The sequence below is a fragment of the Neopelma chrysocephalum genome, unplaced genomic scaffold (genome assembly GCF_003984885.1).
Source record: "Neopelma chrysocephalum unplaced genomic scaffold, ASM398488v2 Primary Assembly neopelma1_25, whole genome shotgun sequence".
Lineage (NCBI taxonomy): Eukaryota > Metazoa > Chordata > Aves > Passeriformes > Pipridae > Neopelma > Neopelma chrysocephalum.
Window position 1 is genome coordinate 8,336,314 of NW_020897694.1, and position 25,122 is coordinate 8,361,435.

At 37.7% G+C, this 25,122-nt stretch overlaps 1 protein-coding gene across 7 annotated transcripts in view; it reads left to right on the forward strand.

The window, feature by feature from the left end:
• Nucleotides 1-25,122, forward strand: part of LRCH1 (leucine rich repeats and calponin homology domain containing 1) — a 117,045-nt gene that overhangs the window by 34,774 nt on the left and 57,149 nt on the right. For all 7 annotated transcript variants that reach the window (XR_003532778.1, XR_003532780.1, XR_003532779.1 and 4 more), the window contains exons 2-3: nucleotides 21,042-21,186; nucleotides 23,656-23,782. Coding sequence is in view for 3 of the 7 variants with exons in the window: in XM_027674354.1 (XP_027530155.1) it covers nucleotides 21,042-21,186; nucleotides 23,656-23,782 (272 nt within the window). In the remaining 4 variants the exon portion in view is untranslated. The remainder of the gene's footprint in view (nucleotides 1-21,041; nucleotides 21,187-23,655; nucleotides 23,783-25,122) is intronic.

Consider the following 25,122-nt stretch of genomic DNA (forward strand, 5'->3'; position numbering starts at 1 on the left):
ATTTAGAGCAAAGTCTAAAGTCGGGATTATTTTTGCCCCTTGTTTCATGAGTTTTTGATTGAATTCTTAATCTGAGTGCTGTATGGGTTACCTGTCAATCTGTGTGGTCCTTCTCGTGTTTACAGTACCCAGACAGTGACTTTGTTAACTTCTTAGTGAACTTTGTAGTTCAGTCAATTTAGGACACTGAAAAATTACAATTTATAATCAGTATATAAGTTATTTGAACACTATTTTCATAATTCAGTGCAAGATTAGTCATGTTTCAAAGTCATTGTTGGAAACCCATGTGAGGGCAAAAGAGTATGGTTCCTTGATCAGCTGGAGTTTCTTGGAAGTACTTAAGACAGGAAAGCTTCTAGGAACACCTAAAAAGTTTGTATTAAAGTCTGGAAATAAATATGAAAAGATCTTATAAACTTTCATCAGCTGCTTTTGTAGTGCAGAGTCTTATGTATAGAAACTGGAATTCATTTATTAGTTACAAGTTTTTGGTTATAATACTTCTTAAAATCAGTATGTGACTTCCTGAAAATATATGAAGGACTCATGGAAGTCTTAGAAGGCACTTCAGAGTATCGCTTATTTAGTTTTCAGCAAACTTCAAGGCCTAAAAGATAATTTTAGCCTGTCAGAATTGGGCAGTGAAAGCTGCTAAAGCACACTAAATAAATGCTACTGAGATGTTTGCTTTGGCTGTCGAATAAAGGCTGTTTTTCTTGTTTGTTATACCTTTAATGACTGGGAGAGAGGTTTTGAATGTTTGGTTGTGGTTTTTGGAAGATACTATTGCTCAGTGGCCAAGTTTCAATAAGCTGTAGTGAAAGTTTTATATGTTAGTGCGAAATAATAAGGAACAAAGAGCGGCTGGAAATGACATGAGTCTACCACATGCAAATAATTTGGCAATCTGTATACAGAGAATGCAGAAACAATTTAAAAAATGTAGACTGCTCCTGCTGGCAATAAATTCCCTTGTCTACAACTATAGCAGCTTGAGGCAACTCAGTGATACGCTTTTTATCAGTTGTTTTACGTTCATATGCCAAAAGAAAAGGAGTGAAATATATATTAAGAGACTTTAAGTAATTACCTCTATGCATAAGGAGATTTTTTCATGAGAATACTTAAATACGTAAAATATTACATGTGCAATAATAGTACTTAGACTAAAGTATTCTAAGTATTATAGTCTAAAGAGTTAGTAGGTGTGTTTGAGAGGGTTTTCTTACTCATGTTTCTTTATAAGTGTGTCATATGTAAGGACAGAAATCCTGCCTCCACCCTATTTTCTTGTTCCAGTTATTGAAGAACTGTTCTTCTAACAGTCACGTAGTATCTCAATTGAAATTTACTTTCTTTTAAAGAAAAGCAAAGCCACTTGGGTGCATTTAGACTATGGTAATGCCTAGTGTAGAACAAGTATGATAGTTAAAATTATTTAAAAAGCCCTTCACCTTAGACCAACCTTTTTATAACTATTTAAAATAATGCAGTCTTATTTGTAGAAGTTCTGTTTTCTCTAAAATGTATCTTTATGCTCTAATCTTAATTTGTTCAGGTTTCGCCTAAACCAGATGCAGTTTACACTGTGATTCTAGATTACCCTATTACTAATTATCCTATTACTAATTAATTGATTATCCTATTACTAATCCATGGGAAAAAAAGTACTGCTTTTGGCTTTAAGACATTGTCTTCCAGCATTCAAAAGCTGGTAAATAGATGTTGGTGACATTGTGGGTTTTTTCTCTTCACTATCCGTAGCACAAAATAACATAGGAAGATAAACTTTAAAAAAATCTACTGAAATAGAAGAAAGTAGTCTATATGCATCACTCATCTGAAGTAGAACTGAATTTAGTGGAGAAAATATTCCTTCTCTGTTATTATCTCTGATTTTTTCCATTTTTTTTCCAATGTAAAAGTTAAACTATGTTTTTATGTCCTTGGAAAAACAACAACAAGTGAGTTGTTGAGCACAGCCTGCATTGACCATTCACCTGCTGAAAGAAAAGCAGCAGAATCCTAGCTCTGCCTCCTCTTCCCTTCTGTCAAAGGCAGTGATGTCATGGGTCTAATAGTAACTCTGGTTGAGTCATTCTTTGATCCATGGCCCTAAAATGCTTTTAAGTGTTGTGTCCTACATGCTGCCAAAGGCCACTTGTTCACTGAGCTAAGCAAACAGAGGTTTTCCACCTTCGGTGCTCTTATTCCCTCTTCCTACTTGGTCTCTAATGTATGCCCACACTGACTACAGCAGGACTAGGCTGTATTTTTAGTTACAATGTTGCCTAATGAAGGGGATGCTGGTCCAGATCTGTATCAGCCTCTTTCGCCTCCTACCAATGTCCTGTTCAATAAATCAATATGTTCAGTGAATTGCTAGGGTGGACACATTAACTGGTTTCTGTGACACATCTTTAAAGAGGCTATGCTCATCGTGCCTGAAGGAAAGGCTAAGTTCCCTCCTTCCTCTGTGCACAGTATTTGTTTCCCTCTTTGAAAAATATTTTCATGTAAGTCCGGTCTGTATATAGTTAATCAATAATGTTTTTGGAATTTGGCTGCAAGGTCCTTGCTCATCATTTACCTTGCCTCCTTGCAGCAATTTTTCTTGTTTCTCAGTAAAAAAATGAATGGTGGGATAACAAATGAGTCTACTCTGATGGAAGTTGTTGAGGTTGTTTGCATGGATTCTATTGCACTGAAAAAGAAGCACCATGAAATGGAAATGCTAGTGCATACCTCTGAGTTGTTGGTGTTGATGGGGAGTTGTTGACAAATGACTGATGTCATTTCACATCAACAAACTGACCTGTGAGTGTAGTACCAACATACTTTATCAAAGAAAGTTTAATCTATTCGTACTTGATTTAAGAGTTTGTGTTGTGAGATTTTTTTAAATAAACATCTTTTTAGAGCTTTATTAACCTGTAAAATAAACCTTAAAATAAGCCTAAATAATCTCTCCTTCTTTTTTTACAAGTTTATTTAACCTCTAAAATGGGCTTTGCTAGTGGAAAATACCAAGATCTGTTTTTTGTGTTCATGATTAAGATATGACTGATGTATTAGTGGGAAGGAAAGGTGTGGGCAAGATTCTCTTCAGATGTTTGACAGAAACGGACCTAGGAAAACTTGGTAACAAATGGCAATAAGTGTATGTTTTCAAATAATCCACTGATAAAGATGATTTGCTTATTGGCTTAATTCACTAAAGCACCATAAATTTTATCTATGAAATTGCAACTGAGAGTCGTAATGCAAGATATGCTTGCAGATACTTGCCTAACACTTTATTGTTATGAACTTGTAGTAGAAATTGCTATTGTTTAAAGTTTGCTTGTGAGCAAAAAAAGTTGATGGTATTTTTTCAGTTTGTTTTTTTTTTTTTTTTTTTACGATGGTGGTTGTTTTTCTGTTTTCTTCTTTAATTTCAAGTGTAGTAGGTAACTTGTTTCTGAGACAGGAAACTTCTGTATACAAACAAAGTATTTTCTAGTGTCAGGGTTTTTTTTCACCTGGTGTTGTGTTTCTTAAGCACTTTTACTTCTTTATGATGAGAACACAGATTTATGACAACACTCAGGATATACTTAGTTGGAAACATTCATTGCTCTATGAAGAATGGTCTAGAAGAAAGGTATCTGAAAATTTAAAGTGTCAATAAGTGGCTGCTCTAAGTCTGAGTTCATTACTGGTAATTAGTAAAGGAAGAAAACCTGGATATGAGACTTGTAAAGATGGTCACAAGCCACCAGTTTGACAAATCTTAGCCATGTGATTTTGTCCTAAGGCTTTATCAGAAGATGTATTTCAATACAGACTAGAAATTCTTAATGATGTTATGCATGACAGTGGTGTAATGTAATCCTCCTCTGGCCAATTATGTCCCATTTATGTTCAAGGAAGATGATTTGAGACTGTAACAGGTGCAGAAAAGGACTTGGATGGTAAGGAAAACTGCAACAAGAGGAAACTAAAACAATTCAGCTTGTTTGTTAATCTTGCAGATGAATGACTGGGAAAAAATACTGTTCTCATGAATATCACATGAAAAAATATGGGGAGAGGAATTATTAAAAGGACAGTCTTCATCCTTAGCATCACATATTCACGTGGACAGTTGTATAACGTGAGCTGCAGAATCAAGAAAAAAGCCTTTTGCACATAAAACATTGGAAAGAGCTGTAGGAGAATTTGTTATCCACAAATGTTTCTGGCACAAAATTTCAGATGACATAGCAAATCTTCATAGAATATATCTTAAGCTTCCTGGCATTCTGGTGTTTTAAAATCTTGAGATACTTGATTAAAGTGCATAAACCAGCCTTTTAACCAAGTTTTACCAATGGTATAACCTTTTCCACTTGTTACAAGAGCATGGTATATAACAGATGTTTCTGTTCTCAGTCAGTGGTTAAAATTTGCTTTCTGTAAAATTAAATACTGTTGTATGCAGAAAATCAACTGACAATTTATAGTGTAACAGTTGTCTAGTATCTTGCACAGAGTACATAACTTTGTAATAATAGTTTTTTGAATAACACCAATATATCTGCAGGTGTGCTGGCAGAGGGCTCAGCATGAGCCACATTAGGAGCTTTTTGTGTTAATCTTCTGCTGTCTGTGTCAATCTGGAATAAATAAACTTCAGAGATGAGACTTTCCTTAAGTAAGCATAGGAAACTCATGGGGTTATGTAATATCATTTCTTCAGAGAAAGAACTGCTGGTTGAAATGATTCATAATTTCTGCATAATCAGAGCCTTTTTTTTTCCCGAAATAAAGTTCATTTATCATTGTATATTTGCTAGAGCATCTCTTTAGAGTTCTTCCCAAAAGAATGCGTTTCCTAGCTAAATTGAGACAAAGGGGGGAGAAGTGATGAGAACTGAGGAGTATATGTATCAGTCACAAAGATTACCAAGTTTTGGAATAAGTCCAAATGAAAATTTCAGAGCTTCTTGTGAACTCTTGAGCTTTTTTTTTTTTTTTAAATTCCTGAGTAAAAAGAGGCTGAATTGGGAGTGAGTTAGATAAGAATGTGAGATTAATTGTTTTTCTAATGCAGAAAAGAAATTGTAATCTGAGAATTCCAAGCAATTAGGTATAACCTCTTCTCTATGGGCATGACTGAAGTACTTGACACTGAAGTATTGAGTCATGAGAATGGATTTGGTAAGAGTCAAAGTCAAGGTAGGATTACTTTTACTATTGTCTGAAAGGTGACAAAATCATGTAAATCACCAGTGGGTCACTTTACCTGTATATTAATGAACTTGTTGGGGGTACAGTTAAAATATCAGTTATTGAGTCAGAATGTTTAGTGTGTACAGCTAAAAGTATCTGTTATTAAATCAGTGAGTTTTGCAGTGTGTTAATGACTTAAAAGTTGAATTAACTCAAAATTCCAGACTTGGAGTTCATATCATCAGTGGAAGTTTAGCCACTGAGTAATAGCAGAGGTAGCATAAGGTTACCAGGTTCAGCACCTCCACTGGTGGAAAATTTAAATATTAACGGTGCATCTCATAGTAAAGATTTTAAAATGTATATGCTGGATAAACAACCTAAGCCAAAAGTTAAGTACTTGATAAAATCTTTTGCACTTCCTGCTGCCACAGTTGGAGGTGTAGTCCCCAAATCTCCCAAGTTCTAGTCCTGAAGCTTTTAACTTGGTTCCTTTTTTTTACGAAACCTGACTTGGATTGCAGCAGCATGTGTATGAAACTGTTATTTGTCACTGATTTGAGCAGGTTCACAGCTTGTACAGCAAAGACTTTTGTGTTCCAACAAGGGTAATTTAGCCTCCACTGTTTCGTTAAAGCATTATTTTATTTTATCAGCAGGAAGAAGGCAGATTGAGTAAGAGGGGATTATTTATTTATATTTTTAAAAATATGACAACAGTGTACACAGCAGTTACTGGACTTCTTAAATCTAAAATCTAATAGATCTTGCTTACACTTTTCCTTCTAACCATCAAGCTACGATAACTAAAGGGAAATAATGCTGTCCATCTGCTCTTCACAGGACTCCTCATTATCTACCTGTAGGGGTCTCATTTGGGCATAAATCAACTAGCTGTTGTAGCCTCTTCAGGATCAGACATTAGAGTCTGTAGTTCATTACATTGTTTTTTAATTATTGATGGGAATGGCATAGTGAATTAACACTTTCCTGTCCCTTTCCTGCTTTATATGCAACCTGTTCTGTGTCTGTGATAACCCATTGTTACCACACTGAGAGCCCACTAGCCACCAAGCAAAGGGGAAGATGCAAGGTAAAATACACATAAAAGCTGAACAGAATTCCTTCAGAAAGAGAACTCATCTCCAAATCATTCTTATAGAAAACTATCGTGGTAATACTTGACCTGTTAGATGGAAATTAGACCTCCTGAAAGGTAGTTAGGAAGGAAAATAAGTGAGTAGAAATTAATCTGCACCAGAAGCAGGAATTGTAGGCCAGACTCAGTATGCTATATAGACGAGCATTAGTAATTTTGTGCCTTTCAGAAGACTGACTGTGAAGTGTCTCCCTCAAAAAATAACACAAAATGGAGGAAATTAAACCAGAAGGAAACTTTCTGTTGTCCCTTCAAAACCCACATTGCCATCCAACTGTTACATACCAACAGATATTTACCTGTGGTTGCAGACTGCCCTACAAGTGACATCATTGCCTGCTGGCTTATTGCCACTTGTGCCCCCCAGCAAGAATTATGGCAAACACTAAGTTGTTCTGCCTGCCCAGTCGCAGGCACCAGGTTGTTTATAAGTTGAGGGGGGGGGGTTACTTTTTCCCCCAAGTCTTCTTGCAGTCTGTGTATCTGGTGTCTCTCATCTTGTAAAGATGTTAGATTAAAATCCTGTTGTAAACTATGACTTGTTAAAACAAGTTAAAAAAAGAAGTTGTGTGTGTTATCCATCCAACTCAGCCCCTCCCTGACCAACAAGCAACATACTGGATATCTACTCTGGTTTTGTTTTCCTCAGAGTAGGCAAGGTTCTTTGATTCTGAAGGAAAGAAAAATTAGAAGGTTGAGAAACATTGTCCTAAACTTAAGAAAGATCCATGGGAACAGTTCATAGAGATCTTGGTACAGAAATTACAGGTCTATAGTTCTAGTGGTTCCAGCTATGTGGTTTTTAGTTTAGTTGGTTATTTTAAGGATAGATAAAGTATGTACTCTGCTTATTTTGCTTGCAGTTCAAGGAAATATTTTCATTATTTTTCCCTTTTTTTTTTTTTTGTCCTTCTGTGTCTAGGAATAATCATCCAATTTTTAGTTATTTATTGCAATTTAATTTGCTTTTTCTGGGATTTTTCTATCTTGCTACATCTCTTTCTGGTAATGGTTTCATGGATTCCTGTTTTGTTTAGAAGTCTGAAATATTCCTTAGCCATTCTTGCAAATGTTGTACCTCCTGTGTAACAGCCATATAATTAGTGTATTGCTTTAGGATGTGTTCAATAATGTTAGTCAGCTTTTATGGTACAAAACAGATTTGTGTTGATAAACTGTTACAGTTATGCTGTGCTGCCTTCAAGAACCACTGTGGGACAAGGGCATGAATAATGTAGATAAGGTAGATTAACCCTGGCATCTGTGGGAGATGTGCAGACAGAAAGGGAAGTGATTAGATGAGTAATACTCTGCTTTCCTTGTCACTGTAAATTATCATCAGGTAGCTTTCTCATGTCTTTGCCCTCATGCCTTTGATATACCTAAAGATCAAAATACTTTTGTTCATTTTCCTGCTCATAGCAAATTTTTTTTACAGAATGTGAGACAGTTCATGTAGAAAAATGAATTTAAAATAAGCAAATGTAGCATTTTAGTCTGTTAGGTGTGAAAAATAATCGTCTTCAAAGTGCAGGCAAGTGAGCTACTTCGTGGAAATTGGTTTATGTGCTACTTCTACCCAGATGGGAAATGTGAGGTAACTCTCTGAGCAGGTCACCGAGGCAGATAATGCATAGGCAGTGTCCTGTCTTCACAGCCTGAAGGAAAAAAAAAAAAGGCAGCTATTAAAATAGAGAATGGAGTGAAAAACAAACCTTGACATAGCATTCAGTTTGTTTCTTCTTAGTATGCTTTCTGTGGGCTGGAAAAGGTTCTAGACCTTAGACTACATCCTGCTCTTTTTGAGAGCATCATTTGGAATTCCCCCACAGAGGTGGAAGGTATTGACTTCCCAAGTAGAAAACGTTAAGAAAGAAGATCTCTGTGGCTGAAACAAAATATTTCTAATAGAAGACATTAGAAGAATATAGCCATGCAGGTATCCGCTACTATCTTTGGGAGAGAATGTGATTCATGTTTTTATTTCATATCTTCCCCAGTTCTCCAACAGGTAGAAGTTGCTTAAATGAAATAAGGTTGTGTGCCTGTGTGCTTATATGCACACATACGCAATTTACACATTTTTTGAACTTTTCTTTTGCATTTGGTATAAGTAGTGGTCACTGTTCTTCTTTCTGAAAAGAATTTCTTAATCCAAGTCTAAGTTCTATGAGATGTCTCCAATATGCCTGGAAGTCCCCTTATACCCCACAATTTACCTGATCTCACATCATTCCATTCTAATAATTAAAGTGTATCTGTGATGGCTGCAGCTAATCTTGAGGACTTTTCAGTATCAAGGTATACTTTTAGTTTTTGTTTCCACAGAGGAGGCAGGGAAGGTCACACGTGTGGGTGTTCACTCTAAAATTTCCTTTCATGTGCCAGTGTGAACAGTTCAGGCAGATGACTGAAATATACTTCCATACGGTAAAGGTATTCAGCTAGATAGTATATGATGTAAACACATAATTTATTTCTCCAGTGCACTGAGTCAACCTACTATAAAGGCTCAAATTGGTAAATAACAGTTTTTAACGTTTTTGGAGTTGGATGAAGATTTCTTCTTAGTCCTACCATGTCTGACAAAGCACCTGAAATATTTGTCCTGCTCAGGCTGACATGTACAATACTGGCATGATACAATCCATAGATCCTTCTTAGGGCTGCTTGTTTATTAGGGAGTGACAATTAATGACTTGTATCCTCCCTCTTGTGCGGAAGGCGAAGGAGAAGGAGGAATTCTTCATGGGCCATGAACTGGGTTTCATACCACATGTTATTAAAGGTCATTTGGTTGTTGTTTCCATCACTTTGATGGAAAGTGTTTGCTGCCTGATACGTTTTCCATCTCATGATACAAGTGTTTGGGTGGCTGTATTGGGTTTACATGGCAAGATTTTGATAAGAGGGAGGCTGCAGGCCTGAGAAGACACCAGAAGCTGCCTCCATATCACAAGGAACCAGTTCCAGCTGGCTCCAAGATGGACCCACCTCTGGCCAAAGCTGAGCCCACTGGCAGTGCTGATCATGCCTCTGTGATAGCATGTTTAAGAAGAAGTAAAAAATGCTTTCTAACATGGCAGCTGTGTGAGAAAGGAGTGTGAAAAATGTTAGGGAACAGACACCAGGATCAGTGAAGGAGGAAAGGGAGGAGGTCTTTCAGGTGCTGAAGCAGAGATTCCCTTGCCAGCCCATGGAGAAGACCATGGGGCACCTCAAGCTGCAGCAGGTGGATGTGCACTGAAGAAAGCTGCAGCCCATGGAGAACCCGCGCTACAGATCACTTTCCTAGCAGGAACTGTGGCCCATGGAGAGGAACCCTCACTGGAGCAGGTTTTCTGGACCTTGATCCATGGGCTATTTCATTGTGTTTTCTCCCCATGTCCTGCTGAGGAGGGGAGTGATAGAGCAGCTTGGTGTGCACCTGGTGGCCAGCCAGGGTCAACCCACCACAGTCCACATCTGTTTGTACCTACATGGAGATCTGCAAGAAGAATCCTGTTGTTTTACAATATGTGTTTAGTGAGTTTGTGCGCTTTCACAGCAGGTTCACCTCCAGTATGTGAACATTTTTTTCTGCCACTAAACTGTTTTTGTCCAAAAGAGAATGAAGTAGAAGATAAAGGAGAAATTTAAATGCTATGTTGTGGCACCTAAAAGCAGGTGCAATAACAAGGCAGACAACTGTACTAACTTTTTTTTTAATTCCTCCAGACTTGAGCATGTTTCTTGCAGAGAAATTTCCTTTCATCTCCTTGGAATTGGAGATAATAGTGAGAATAGGCCAGCCTTTAGCTCCCTTCTCTCACTTTTTATTTCACACAGAGGAAACAGAAGACCCTGAAGTGATGTTTGCTCAAAATTTTGGGGTGTCTGGGAGAGCAAATTTACGCTGTTGGATTGTTTCAGGCTAGTTAGTGCACTACGTGAGAAGAAATGTAGGATGCATGTTTCTTACATTTGGCTGTGCTTTATTGGAGTTTACAGGGCACTGTGGTAAAGTAAGCTATTTATTTCATAGTGGAGTGCTGGATGAAGTAGAGTAGATCAGGGTTGTTGGGGTGGAATGCAAGCAGGGTCTTTTCAAATGTTCACTTTTGTCCAAATGTTGTTATTGCTGTACTACGGAGAGCTCAAAGATGCCCCATATTCTTACATCATCTGAATGAAGGTTGGGGAAAAGTACTTTCAGTGTGACTGTTTTAGAGTAGACTTTTCTTTTTAAGGGCTTGCGGCCATTAGAAATCAGTGTATATATTTGCTTGCTGCAGTAGTGATTCCAGGTGAGCAAACTCATTTATCATATTTCGAAAACTGTGGTGGGCGATAGGTTCACAGGAGTACCCGGGGTGGTTTTAAAGTGTACCTTCCTGTTTCTGTCCTTTTCATCTGCTGTGGATGGCGTCTGAAAGAAAGAAACAGTGAAACACCCTTTCAGGGTGTTGGCCAAGTCTGTGAGATCGCGACCCCCTCTAGTGGTGACACTTCTGTCAGACTCTACGAGTTGCTGCTCTGAAACTGTTTTCTTCAGTCCTATTTTTTTCCCTTTCCTCTAAACCCAGCATTTAGTTCCTCTCTGTATACCTCTTTAACTTGCCCACGAGTGCTAAAGGAGAAACTTTTGATGTGTTAAGTCATAATGATTAAAAGAAAAGTGGATACAAAGGTATGTGTATGATCACTTTGAAATTTCCTACATCCGTAGTGTATTCTTAATTTAACTGTGGCTTTGAGGTGTAGACTTTTAGTGTTAATTCTTAAATTAATCAATGGGAGACAGATAGAAAAGGAAAACACGCTGACAGTGCTCAAAAGTAGTGCTTACCAGGTGTATGAAGCAGCAGAGTCTCTTCATAATCTGTTAAAAATATTTGTCTTGCCAGGTCTGTACATTTTTATGTCTACCTGCCTGAGACAGATGCACTTTCTGTGTGTTTTCAGTCAGCAGGCATACAGCTTGACTCAGTAGCGTTGATCTAGGTATTATATATTATTGCATCAGTAATGATGACTTGGTTAGAGCTACCTTTTCTTTCAATGTGATACAAGTTCTACTTTCAGAAAGAAAAACTTTGAGTCTATGCACAACTGTCATGTTTTTTTCTTCTGTGGAAGTGTAATTATTTTTGGTTTTTTTTTTTTTTAATTCTTTGTCTTCTGTTACTTGTTATTCTGTCTGCTAAATAACTGAAATAGAAATGTCTCTTAGTGAAGAAATGTCATGCGTTCTTTGTGGCATAATTTTTATGAACAAAGCCGAATGCATTTGATGCCAGAGTCAGTGGAGGCCTTTGCTGCCTCTTTTTCACTTGTGTAGCATGACTGTCAGTAGAAGTTGCTGACTACAGTAGAAGCTGGATGTACATCCAGAACATTATTCATTAATTCTGGCAGGTGGAGAGGACAAGTAGTTGAGACAAGGTATGCTGCCATGCATATAGAGACAATGACAAGTTGTAGGGCATGTCTTAAAAGTATATAGCACTTCATAGTTGCATTACAGTGTTTTCATGACTAATAGATAGCATTTGTCTGTGGAATGGTGCATTTTCCTACCATTTGGGGGGAAAAATTGGCTGAAGGCTAGAACAAAGTAATTGCTTAATTAGATAACATTGACTATTTGATTGATTCTGTTAGGCACAATTACACTGATAATAGATGACTTGCCTTCTTTGCCAAGGTGGGGTACAGTGTTGCCAAAGATCTGAAGTGCACTTAAGTAGATATTCCAAAAGGTCTGTGAGATACGGTGCCATCAATTTGTGGCTTCAGTTATCAATGAAGATACACCTCGCTAAGAAGGAAATACAGGCTTCCTAAAAACCTAATAAAACTGTGGATAACTTACAGTATGAAAGGTAAAGCCCCATATCATGGCTAGGATTCGTGAACGAAGATTTGGGAAGGACTCTACCCACATTTGTTACAAGCGCACTGGTGGCTAAAGAAGCCGATGCGAGATAGGCACGTCTGGTTGTAAAAGGCACAGCAGAAAGACTCCTTAGGTGGTATATTCTGCAGGGCATGAATCTTTCTGCGTTGTCTTTTCTCCTCGAGAGTGATCCTGCATGTGTTCTCAAAAGAAGCAACAGCGTTATAGATGGTGTATCTCCAGGCCTCCCAATTGGAAGCCAGAGTAGACCAGTGATGAAGATCAGTATGGCCAAGGCCAAGACATTGTTTCAGGGAGTCCTTGTATCTACTCTTTGGGGCTCCTCTCTTGTGGCAGCTGGTGGCAAGTTCACCATAAAGCAGGATCTTAGGGAGGCGGTGGTCCTTCATCCTTGAGACTTGTCCTGCCCAACGCAGCTGTGTTCTCAGCAACATGGCCTCAATACTTGTGACTGCTGCTTGTTCTGGAACAGACGTATTAGTCACATGATCTGACCAGTGGATGTTTAAGATTGTACGGAGATAGCGTTGATGGAAGCATTCTAAGAGTCGCAGGTGGTGACGGTAAATGACCCATGATTCAGATCCATATAAAAGAGTAGACAGCACTATGGCTCTGTAAACACTGATGTTGGTACTTTTCTTCAAGTGTTTATTTTGCCAAACTCTTTTATGGAGTTTTCTGAAAGCTCCATATGCCTTTGCTAACCTGTTGTCTATCTCTCCATCAATCTTACCCTCCAAGGAGATGAGGCTGCCTAAGTAATTAAACTGCTGGACTGATTTGAGCTGTGATTGGCCAGTGGTGATATGGGGATGATGGAAGACTTCCTGAGGTGCAAGTTGATAGAAAACTTCTGTCTTCTTTAAGCTGACTTCCAGCCCAAAAAGCTCAGCAGCCTCAGCAAAGCAGGATGTTAAACGCTGCAGAGCTACTTCTGTGTGGGCAACAAGGGCATCGTCGTCAGTGTAAAGCAGCTCCCGGACAAGATGATTTAAGGTCTTAGTGTGGGCCTTCAGTCGCCTTAGGTTGAATAGGCTTCCATTGGTAGGATATTGAATGTAGATACCGTCTAACTTGCCGTGGCCCTTTGGAGCATCATGCTGAAAAAGATTGTGAATAGGGTTGGTGCAAGAACGCAGCCTTGTTTCACATCATTGGTTATTAGAAAGGTCTCAGAAAGTGCATCACATCTGACTTGGCCACACTGATCCTCATGAAGTGAGATGATCATTTTAAGGAACTTGGGCGGACATCCTAAATATTCCAAAATCTGCCACAGACCTTTCCTGCTCACAGTATCGAAAGCCTTGGTGAGATCAACAAAGGTTACGTAGAGACCTTTGTTCTGTTCCTTACACTTCTCTTGCAGTTGTCTGAGAACAAACACCATGTCTGTGGTACTCCCGTTGGCTCTGAAACCACATTGGCTTTCAGGTAGAAGTTCTGCCATAGCAGGTATTAGTCTGTTCAAAAGTATTCTTGCCAGGAGTTTGCCAGCAATGGAGAGCAGAGTAATACCTTGGTTATTTGAACAGTCTGATTTATCTCCTTTCTTCTTATACAAGGTGATGATGACTGTGTCATGTAGGTCTGATGGTAGTTTGCCTAGTTCCCAATAGCGCACCACAAACTCGTGAAATTTAGCATGGAGTGCTTGGCTCCCATGCTTCCAGACTTCAGATGGAATTCCATCAACCCCAGCTGCCTTGCCAATTTTCACCTGCTGTATGGCCTTAAGAGTTTCTCCCATAGTAGGGGCAATATCCAATTCATTCTTCACCAGTTGCTGTGTAATGCACTGAATAGCTGAGTCTTGGACTACATGGCTAGACTGAAAAGAGTCTGAAAGCGTTCAGACCATTGATTCAGAGTGGAGATTTTATCTGTGTGAAGCACCTGACCATCTGTGCTGAGTAGAGGGCTTTGGACCTTGTATGTAGACCCATATGCTGTTTTCAAAGCCTCATAGAATCCTCTGTGATCACCCACATCTGCGCATAATTGAATTTTTCCTGCTAGGTTGATCCACCACTTGTTCTGGATGTCATGGAGTTTCTGTTGGAGCTTGCTGCATGCAAGACGAAAGGCTGCTTTTCTTACATGGCAAGATGGCTGAGCAAGGTTTGGTGAGCAGTTCTCTTCTTCCTCAACAATTCCTGGATCCCTTGATTCTTTTCAACAAACCAGTCCTTGTTCTTCTTGAAGGAGAACCCTAAGGACTCTTCAGAGGACTGCAGGATGCTATTTTTAATATGTTGCCAAAGTGTTTCAGGAGAGGGATCTGTGGAATGATTTTCAAGCCTAGTTTGAAGTTTTGCCTGAAAGCTGTCTCTCACTGTAGCTGATTGAAGATCATTAACTTGGAGTCTCCTCCTTGGGATACTGCCCCTTTTAGGTTTGAACTTAAGGTTGAAGTTAAGTTTACAGCGCACAAGCCGATGGTCTGTTTGGCATTCTGCACTAGGCATCACGCGGGTATGATGAACATCGTGAACATCTCTCTGTCACACCAAGACATAATCAATGAGGTGCCAATGTTTGGATCTAGGATGCATCCAGGTTGTCTTCAGACTATTTTTCTGCTGAAAGATAGTGTTGGTGATGGTGAGCTGCTGCTCCACACAGAATTCTAGCAGAAGGCAACCGTTATCGTTGCAGTTTCCAACGCCATGCTTGCCTAATACTCCTTTCCAGGCTTCTAAGTTCTTTCCTACTCTGACCAAGGATAATGATCTTATCATCTGCGGGAATCTTTTGGGTAAGGCGGCGCAGTTCGGTATAAAATTTATCTTTTTTGGCTAGATCAGCTTGAAGAGTTGGGGCATATATACTAGAGGACAACGTGTTGCTTGTTGTGTAGTGGAAGGCGTAGGGAGATAATGAGGTCAGAGTGACCTGTCAGCAGATTTTCGAGTTCAGGGACAATAGAGTTTTTGATCATGAAGCCGACTCCTGAGAGATGCTTTTCGGTTCTGGGTTTACCTGACCAAAAGAGTCTGTAACCGGCACCGTGTTCTCTGAGGCTGCCTTCCTCGTGAAGGCAAACTTCACTGAGAGCAGCAATGTTGATGTTGAAATGTGACATTCATGGGCAATTAGAGCAGAATGGCGCTCAGGACATCCACTATTTGCAGCATCAAGCATGGTTCCGATGTTTCAGTGTGCGAGTGTCAATTTGGGTACAGCTTTGAAGGCAGGTGTGTGCCTTTGTCTCTTAATCTTTGTTTGACCACAATTAGAAGATGCCTGTTGACCGCGGTTAACCAGGTGAAGGGCAGAGATGAGCTTTGGTTAGACCACCTTTTCTAGACCCCTCTCCGTGTGGAGCAAGCAGTGGTCTCCTTGAAAGAGGCTGCTTGCCATCTGAGCACGGTGCGGCCCGGCTGCCGTCCAAGCGCCAAAGCCCCATATAGTTATGTCTTATATAGACTTCTTAATGTATTTTCTAACATTCTTATTTGCATTATGAAATCAGGGTTGAACTTACTATTTTTTTTAGGCTTTTACCATGAATTGGTTGCATTCTTTGCCACATCTGTTTTAGGCATCTTATTTGAATACTTTGAGTGGTATCTTAGGACAAATGCAAATAGGTTCTTCAAAATGATTCCCATCTTATTCAGTAAATGCTGAATCCTATAATAAAAGAAACTTGGTGGGCTGGAGTTTAGGTTGTTTGGGTGACTTTTTTCCTTTGCAATTTCTTGATTGCAGAGCTTCATAGCAAAGACAGATATTTCTTTTGTGTGTGTGTGTGTATGTATGTATATATAATATATATAAATAAAAAATTTCTTGCTCCATGGTGGATAGATGCTTACTTTTTTTACTTGCATAATTCCAACTTTTGTCTATTTTAGGTTTGTGTGTTAGAAATATAAACTTTCAGTGAATTTGTCTATAATCTGAAATTTGTAAATCACTACTTTTTAATGAACTGCTTTCTTTCAAGTTCTTGGCTAAGATTTGTGGTGTAGTAGTGCATAAGCATATTTACATAATGAATTGCTGTTATGATTTAAAGCCTTTAATTGTTTAGCTCTCCAGTGAATAGTCTGCAATTTTAATTTAATTTAATAGTGTGCTAATAACTGATATTTACTAATATATTATTCACTGGAAAGTAGTAAAATCGGAGCGCTTTGGTAGTTTTAGTGAAAAAATGTAGCTATCTGACTTCTTATATTATTCTGGTTATTTTGACAAAACCATTTTGGCTTCCGCAGCAGCACCGTTTTATACCGCATATAAATGTACGGTGGCACTTGGTTATCTGGCTGTAAAGTGTGAAGTCAGAAAGGTCCTAGTCAGTGGTAGTACTTCATTGTGGTGAACGTACTCAGAACTACAGGAATGGAAAGATTTCCCCAAGGATGGTGGCTAGTTATTACTGGTGTGATGGCAGCGTGGTGTCTGGCTGTGGGGTGTACCAGTCACCAAAATTTGGCTTGGAGTTTTCTGTTAAATGCTTATTTACCAGTCTGAACTTTTTGCTTTTTATTGTTCACTCCCAGATGAGGAAGTGCTTATTTTGTGTAGTTCCTGTCTTCCTTCCAACATAGTAACATTTCTCATACAAAAGCCATGTCACTGCGCCAGAATTCTGCTGACTCTTTTAAAGATCAAGAGTCCATCTAATATTTTTTCTAAACTGGCTTGCCTATTTTTTTGTGTTGTGGTACTTTATTTTCGAGTTTTAACAGACTTGTTCTTGTCAGGGAAAGATGAAGTAAAGCAGATGTAGTTTGAAAATGTCTTTGTGTCACAAATAATGAATGGTGTATTTCATTTAAAGTAGAAAGCTTATTCCAGTGCATGGCCTCCCCTGCCCTGTTGTTTGATGTTTATGTCACCTATTTTGTAATGGAAGTTACAGGAAATAGTCACCTCAGGTGAAACCTACCTGTACTGTCTTGGCCTCCATGAAATGTTCTTTTACTGTCATAGACTCATTAATTTGTTAGATAGCATAAGCAAATTATTCAAAATTCCTTTAAACAAAAATTAATCTGTATAGTAACTTCATTATTATTAATTACCATTAAGTGTTATTCATCAAATTAATGAAGTAAGGGGGATGTGCAGCTTAGCAATTTGGAAAGTGTGGAGTTAAAAATTTACAGAAAGAAAGTAAAAGTTTGCCAACTAGTTGTCTGTATTTTAAAAATATTTTCGGAACTTGTTTAAAAGTTTAGTTTCTGCGTTCTTCCTTTTCCCTAAATAACCCAAGAATGACTTTGCAAAATATTTTTCAGCAAGTTTATGAATGGTGACAAAATCAAGGTACATGCACACTGTTTTTCTCAGTATGTTCAAAAGTTTCTGCAGTTTCCTTAAGGCTTAACCCATGTATTTTATTTTAGAACTTTTATTTCAGGTTAACTCCAATTTTTATACAGACTAATTATAAGATGGAGGAATTTGAGGCAAAAGTACCTTTGTATCAAGTAGTATCAAAATAATTATGTAAACTTCAAACAGTCTGTAACTGTTTATGTATGCTTTTAAGGTATGGTATAAAATCATTATGCAGGCTATTTTCCTTTTTATTTCTGAAGATGTGTGCTTTCCTATATGGAATTTTCAGAAAGCTGCTAGGCTTTCTTCACAGCTGCATCATGTTCAGAGGCTCACATTCATTCCAGGCTTGACTAAAAGCATTCTATTTTCTCTTTTACTTCTATATGATCAGTGAAGTCTGTTTTTGGCAAAAATTTTACCACTAGTTAAAAATGGGATAGGCATTCTGTATGTCAGATTCCATTTCTGTACTGTGTTTCACAAAGACATTCAGATTTGGTGTTAATGATACCTTTTATCCATCAACGCTGCCTCCGTACAATCCTAAACATCCACTGGTCAGGTTATGTGACCAATACATCTGTTCTAGAACAAGCAGCAGTCACAAGTATTGAGGCCATGTTGCTGAGAACACAGCTGCGTTGGGCAGGGCACGTCTCCAGGATGAAGGACCACCGCCTCCCTAAGATCCTGCTTTATGGTGAACTTGCCACCAGCTGCCTCAAGAGAGGAGCCCTGAAGAAAAGATATAAAGACTCCCTGAAACAACATCTCAGCCTTGGCCATATTAATCAACATAACTGGTCTACTCTGGCCTCCAGTCGGGAGGCCTGGAGACACACCATCTATAATGCTGCTGTTTCCTTTGAGAACGCACGCAGGATCACTCTCGAGGAGAAAAGACAACACAGAAAGAACCGTGTCTTGCGGAATATACCATCTAAGGAGTCTTTTTGCTGTGACTTTTACAATCGGATATGTCTACCTCATATTGGCCTCATTAGCCACCAGCGTGCTTGCAACAGATGTGGATAGAGCCTTCCTAAATCTTCGTTCGCGAAGCCTAGCCATGATCATTAAATTATAGTAGCAAGCTTTGCTTTTCTGTGAAGTTATATTACAATGGTGTTAAATAAAATGTATAGTTTTTATTCCTCTGCTTATAGTGTGAATAGATTACATTTTTTAAGTTATTATCATCATCATTTTTAGGAAGCAACAGCAGATACAAGTGTTGAAATTATCTTGGACTGTGATAACTAGACAATAACAAGTAATTCACTTCCTTTGTTGTGTATGTAGTGTGTCCTATAACCCATGGTCCTGAGGATAACAGGATGGAATTTTTCTGTAATCATCTGCATATTTTTTATTTGTCTTTCTTCAGTTGAAGAAGTAACGTTTTTGTGTTCACAGATTTTGATCTGTGTATCGCTGAAGGAGGATCAGCTGAAGGATAGGCTGTCATTGTCCATCTACCATCCAGTGCCATGCAGGTTGTCTTCAGCCTAGACCTGAAGTTCAGTTCACTATTATGGAATTCGCTGCTTCTTCTCCTTTAAAGGAGGAAATGAGCAGTATGTTCATGGCAATGCCTCTGCAGGAAAGTGTGATTTTAAAAAAAGGAAGGTTTTTTTTGCAACTGAATTGTAAAATACAGAGGGCCCCTGAATGATTCAAAAAGTTATAGCATGGCAGTCTTCTGTTAATATTTGACAATAAACATAGCTAGAAAGGCAGCAGGAGAGGGAACCAATGGTGATTTTATTGGAATGCCATGCTGGTAAACAAGTTCTCTCAGGATAAATAGAAACAGTAGAGGATTAAAGCACTAAAACAGAGGAACATTGAAGAGCTTTCTCCTGCTTGGAAACAGTAATAACATTCAGCCAAATAGGGAATGCTTTAGTTTGATGACAGAAATTAAGGGAAGGAGAAGCTGAGGTAGTGCTGCATCTAACTGCCATCAAAGCCTGTTAAGAGGAAGCAGAACAATTCAAGTGTTGCTGTTGTATAGTAGCTTAGAAGTGAATAATTTTGATTGAGATGCTCAATTCAGTCGTGCTGCCGTTTGGGTCAGCTGGGCTACTCTCAGTTACTGCACTTGTAGACCACGGCTGTTGTCTTGGTAAAGGATGGAATAATGAAACCAGCTTCTTTCTGGAAGCAATGAGGTGAAGCAGGCAAGAATAGAGTGTGCTGAGTTTCAGCTCACATTATAGGAGACAAGAACAAAACCAATAAATCCTTCCTACTGTTGGTAATCTTGAATTCAAGCCATGCTTCTGCACAGCAAACTGACAAGTCTGGAACTGCAAAGGAAGTTAAAAAGTTCTTCAGACTTCTACCTGTTTGTTCCCAAAAAGAATTGCTTTATGACCCTAAAGCGAGAAGTCAGATCATCAGGGCTGTGAAAATATATCTGCTGTACTTTAGCTGCTTTTCCCTTTATTTAGTTTAAGTAAGCAAGCTTTGCAATAAGTATTGAAGGATCAGGGAGGAGGCTTAAAATAGCAGCAGTGAAGAAGTGAGAAGATCATTAAGTTCTATTTTTTCCTGCCCATCAGATGTTTCACTTTTTGCCTATGCACATTCCTTTCCTTTGGGTCAGATTATCTGTCTGACATGGGTAGGTGGCACTTGTGTGGTTTCTGATGATGAGAGATGTTTGTTCTGCAACACTATTTAAGCAGTTATTTGAACCCATTTGATTCAGTTGAATGCTGACATGCACTATTATTTTATGACTTGAGCTCACATCATTATTATGATAACCTCATTCTTCATACGGTGTTAGGTAAGGAACAAACCTCAGTAACATTTCTTCCTACTGATTTTCCTTTGTGTCTGTGTGCTTAGAATGAGAAATAAAGAATGAACAACCGATCAAAAGTCAAAAGCTTTTGTTCTGTGGGTACAAGCACTCACATGGGGGATTGGAATCCGCTGTTGTCTTGTCTGTACTTATATCAAATCCATTTCTGAAGGCCTTCACTATTTCTATAGGTAACATTCATTTATAAATGGTTTAGACCTAGGGAATACAGGTCAGTTTGAAGAACAAACTTATTTATTTAAAGAAATTAAAGATGTAATCTTTGTTGTTTGTTTTCTCTCAATGCTATCATTATTTGCAGATGTCTAACTGTGTATTGGCTAAATCTCTGGGTATATTACATGAGCTTTGGAATCTACACTTGCTTCTGTCTGCAAGTTTTTCCTTAGCATATTGAGTACTGCAAATAATTACTTTTTATTTGATCAAATATATCATAATTGAATGTTTGCTCTTTTATACACAGTCTCTTTCATTTAAAGATTGTAAATGTTCATGCTAGATTTATTTTGCATAATAAAAATTCCGGTTTAGTTTACCGTCTCCTCGTAGATTACATTTATTCACTTATTAAAATAAAACATAGCTTTTCAAAATACATCATTCTGATGGTTCAGAAAACGTACCTTCTTTTTTTCTCTTTTCAGATTTATCCAAGAACAGATTAACTGAGGTTCCTATGGAGTTGTGTCATTTTGTGTCACTGGAAACACTAAATCTATACCACAATTGTATTAAAAATATACCAGATGCCATAGTAAACTTGCAAATGCTAACTTATTTAAATTTGAGGTAAGTTTAACTTTGCCACTTTTTTTGTTTGTTTGCAAATGTGTAAAGATTTTATTGTCTCTTTTCAATGAAAAGTCTGTGTGAATACTAACCAGTATAGAGAATTGCTACTGGTTAAAGTGCAGGTGAACACATATGTGCTTTTAATGGAGGGCACGTGAACCCTTTTTCAGCTGGAGCAAGGTGTGGAGTTTTCTTTGCAATTAATAATGTAAAAACTGTAATAGTAAAATATAATAATCTGATCTTTGTGAGAATGAGGTTTGAGCGGACGGTGAAGTGGCTCTTGGTCCTTTAAATTCAAGGTATGAAGGTTTGATCGTCAGTTTCTTCAACACTGAGGATCTTTCTTAAGCCTTCCTGTATTATTACTGTACTGCAGTTTTGGCCTCTGTGGAACGCTGGTTTGGCTCTAAAAATTGAAATGGTGTGGTGTGTTCTGAGTATCTGCACACATACAAGGAATAGGACTTGAAATTTTGCATTAGTGTTTGTTAGATATACATAAAAAAATTAAGACTGGATTAACTTGTTAAATTTACATAAAATATCTTGGTAAATTTAGGAATTAGATTTAACTCAGAACTCAATATCATGAACCAGTGACTCGGTGTAGTGATGGAATTTGTGTGAATCATCACAAAACCATAATAGTTAGATTTTATATTACATCTGACAGTAAATTGGACAAAATAAAAGGAAGTTTTTCAAGTTCTTAAGGTCATTTCCCTCAGTTTAAAATCTCCTCTTCACTTGGATGTGCCCTTCCTCCTTGTTAGTTGCTCATAGTAAACAGGTTAAAGAAGGAAGTATAGCCTTGACTTTCTAACTATGTAGCTTCTTGTCAGGAAATACATTATAGATATAGAATGCGTATTTTTCTGCCTGTCACCAGCAGAACCCATATGTTAAATAGCATTAGAAAGTGATGCCAAGAGATATACGGTGTCTTTGGGCCTTGGTGGATACTGTTCATATTTTATTTAAAGAAATTCCTTTTAAACTAATGATGATTTATTACTCACTTGCCCTGCTGATGTACTGTTCTTTATCTCTTAGTGGGTTGCTTCTGAGTTCTGTAGAGCTTAAAAATTGTTTTGACTTGCTTTTTGTGTGTGTCTGATCTGCTGATCTGTGGCATAGTTGTAACTATTTTAGAGTCTAGATTTCCTCAGTTTGAGTTCTTTAGAACTTAAAAAAAATATTTCTACTTAGTTTTTGGAAAAAGTTGTGTCTTGGGCATCTGTAAAGACACTAGAATTAAGAAACCTGGGGCTCCACAATAAGCATTGATTCTTTTTTCAACTGCTGCTGGTTAATAGTTGGATTTCCCATTTTTAATGTCTTTCGGTTTGTTATTTGATATCTGTCTGTTTCCTGGCTTGTGCAACAGAGATATGATGATAGTTTGCTTTGTAAAACGTTTTGAGACTGTTGGCTTGGAGCATGAATATAAATCTTTATATGTGGCTTTGTAGTATACTGCTGGATTGGCAGTTGAAGAAATGCTGTGAAACTTGTGGAATCTTGATTTTTGTTTGCTTTTGTTTCACTTCAAGGTTTCTTACTGAAATTACACAGGGCAATTTTTGCCATGTGTTTTCAGAGTTCAGACACATCTTTGCTGTCTGAAGCCTTAACAGTCAAGCAGAAGCTAATTAAAATGGTTTATACTGGGGTGCTACTTTTAAGTTACTGTTCATTGTTTTACTACAGGTTAATACTCATAAGAAAGAACAAGTATTTTAAAAACCTTTACATTTTCTACGACAGAGTAGTTAATATGTTATTCTGAAGAGCATGAAGTTTCTTCTGGAAATTGAGCCACAACTCACTATTTTTAATCATGCGGTGATCACAAAGTGTCATGACATTTGCCATCTTTTACATTTGTCATGTTTTAGCTTATGAATCTTGGAAAGAAATTAACCATTGATAGTCCCAGAATTTTTTGGCTCTATTTAACTGGGTTAATATCATAGAACCATAGAACAAGAAGTATCAAGTAATCTTCAGCTATAAATGTGCTTAAAAGGAATTGAGAAAATAACCATTTTGTCTGTAATTTATATATTTGTCTTTTAGATGGAACAGAAGGCATCCATTTTAGTGGCACATAAAACCACAGGAATGTTTAAATACTTGCAAAATACTGTCTCAGTTGACTTTCCGGTATTCATTAGGAAGGGAAACAGCTGTTCTTGGTGAAAAACAGATTTGTTACAATATTGTTAAACTGATATCACTCTGGAAAAAATGCACTATAAAGTCTACAATGTTGTTTAGTCAATAATGCAGGCATTTCTGATGTGCAAGTGTTTTCTTAATGATTGGCATTTGAAAATTTAAATTTTATCTTCATAAAATCTGACCCATGAAAATGAAGAAATTTTGCAACTCTCAGACTTTATGTGAGTGTACAGTAGAACATCACTGATGGTTTTAATGTTTTGTTTTGTTTTGTTGCAGTCGAAATCAGCTTTCTTCTTTGCCAGCTTGCCTGTGTGGTCTTCCTCTAAAAGTCTTAATTGCAAGTAACAATAAGCTAGGTTCTCTTCCAGAAGAGATAGGTCAGCTAAAACAGTTAATGGAATTGGTATGTTACCGATCTTTTTTTTTACTTTTTATTTTGACTTCTTTTGTATTTAAATAGAAACAAAAATATCACTTTGCACATATATTTGAACAAGTGTTTAATACTATAATGCAGGTTGAAAGACAAAGTTTTTTTCAACTGTTGGGTAGTAACACAATAATAGTTTCCTTTATATTCTTTTGAACTCTTTTAAACAACATCAATGGCCTTGGTTCATTCAATACTCAGCGTCAAAGTTCATGGTCTTTATAAGTTTTACTCACCCCTGCACTGGCTCCCTGTTTCACTGTATCAAGTTCAAAAGTTCTGGCATCAGGCTCTGCAAGGCTGTTACCCCTTCCTTAGCACCCTCCCCTCCTGCTTCCTTTTTGTCTGTTATTACTCTCTGCTTACCACATTGCATTCCACTCCTGATACTGGTCTTATCACTCTATTTTCATTTTATTTCACTATGTTTGTCACGCAGCCTTTCTTTCCTGGAGCACCTATCTAAACAGATATCCAAAGTTATATTCCTCTTGTTTTCAAAACTGTCCACATGAATACTGTTTCTGCAAGCAGTAGATAATCTGTAATAGATCATCCGCTCAATGACAATCTGAAAAAGTAGAAAAATTATTTGGTACTATAGATAAAAAATAAATTTAATTGCAAATGCTCTTTTGAATATGTGTGGAAAATATATATAAGATAATGCTTCCCTTTCTCTCTCTTTATCTTCCTCTTCTATAGGAAGGCTGAGACTGAATTCTTTATGGCATATGCTTTATGTCTTCTGGTTATTTCTATTCATCTTGACCTTTTGAGATATAAATTGACAAATAAACCACATTTTGACACTGCTAATTTATGCATAGTAAAACAATGACTTTTGAACTTTCTTCCAGCTGCTGCTATCTCCTTTGACAGCATTTATCATGCACATATTTTCTGTACCTGAAAGTGCCTGCACATCATATTATTCTTTTTATGATAGCAGAAATTGAGCTAATCTTGCTCTAGGCTGCAGTCCTGCTATTGATTCTTCATATGTGAAGTGGCAATGGAGGGGCTTTTTTCTTCTAGTATTCTTGAATGGCATTCTGTGGTATCAGTCTTCTGTTACAGATTGCAATTGATCTGGCTGTTGATGAGGATGGACAGGTGGTTAACTTTTCCTTTCTGGGTTATGCCTGAGCGTAAGTCTAGCAAGTTTGTTTGCTGAGCATTATTAGTTTATCTTATCAAATAGTTTGAATTTTTGTGTGTGTGTGATGGGTTTAGTAAGATTAGAGGAATGGTTCTGAATTAATCTTAAAAGGAAAAACATGTTGGGCTATAGCATTGTTTTTGTTGTGCTT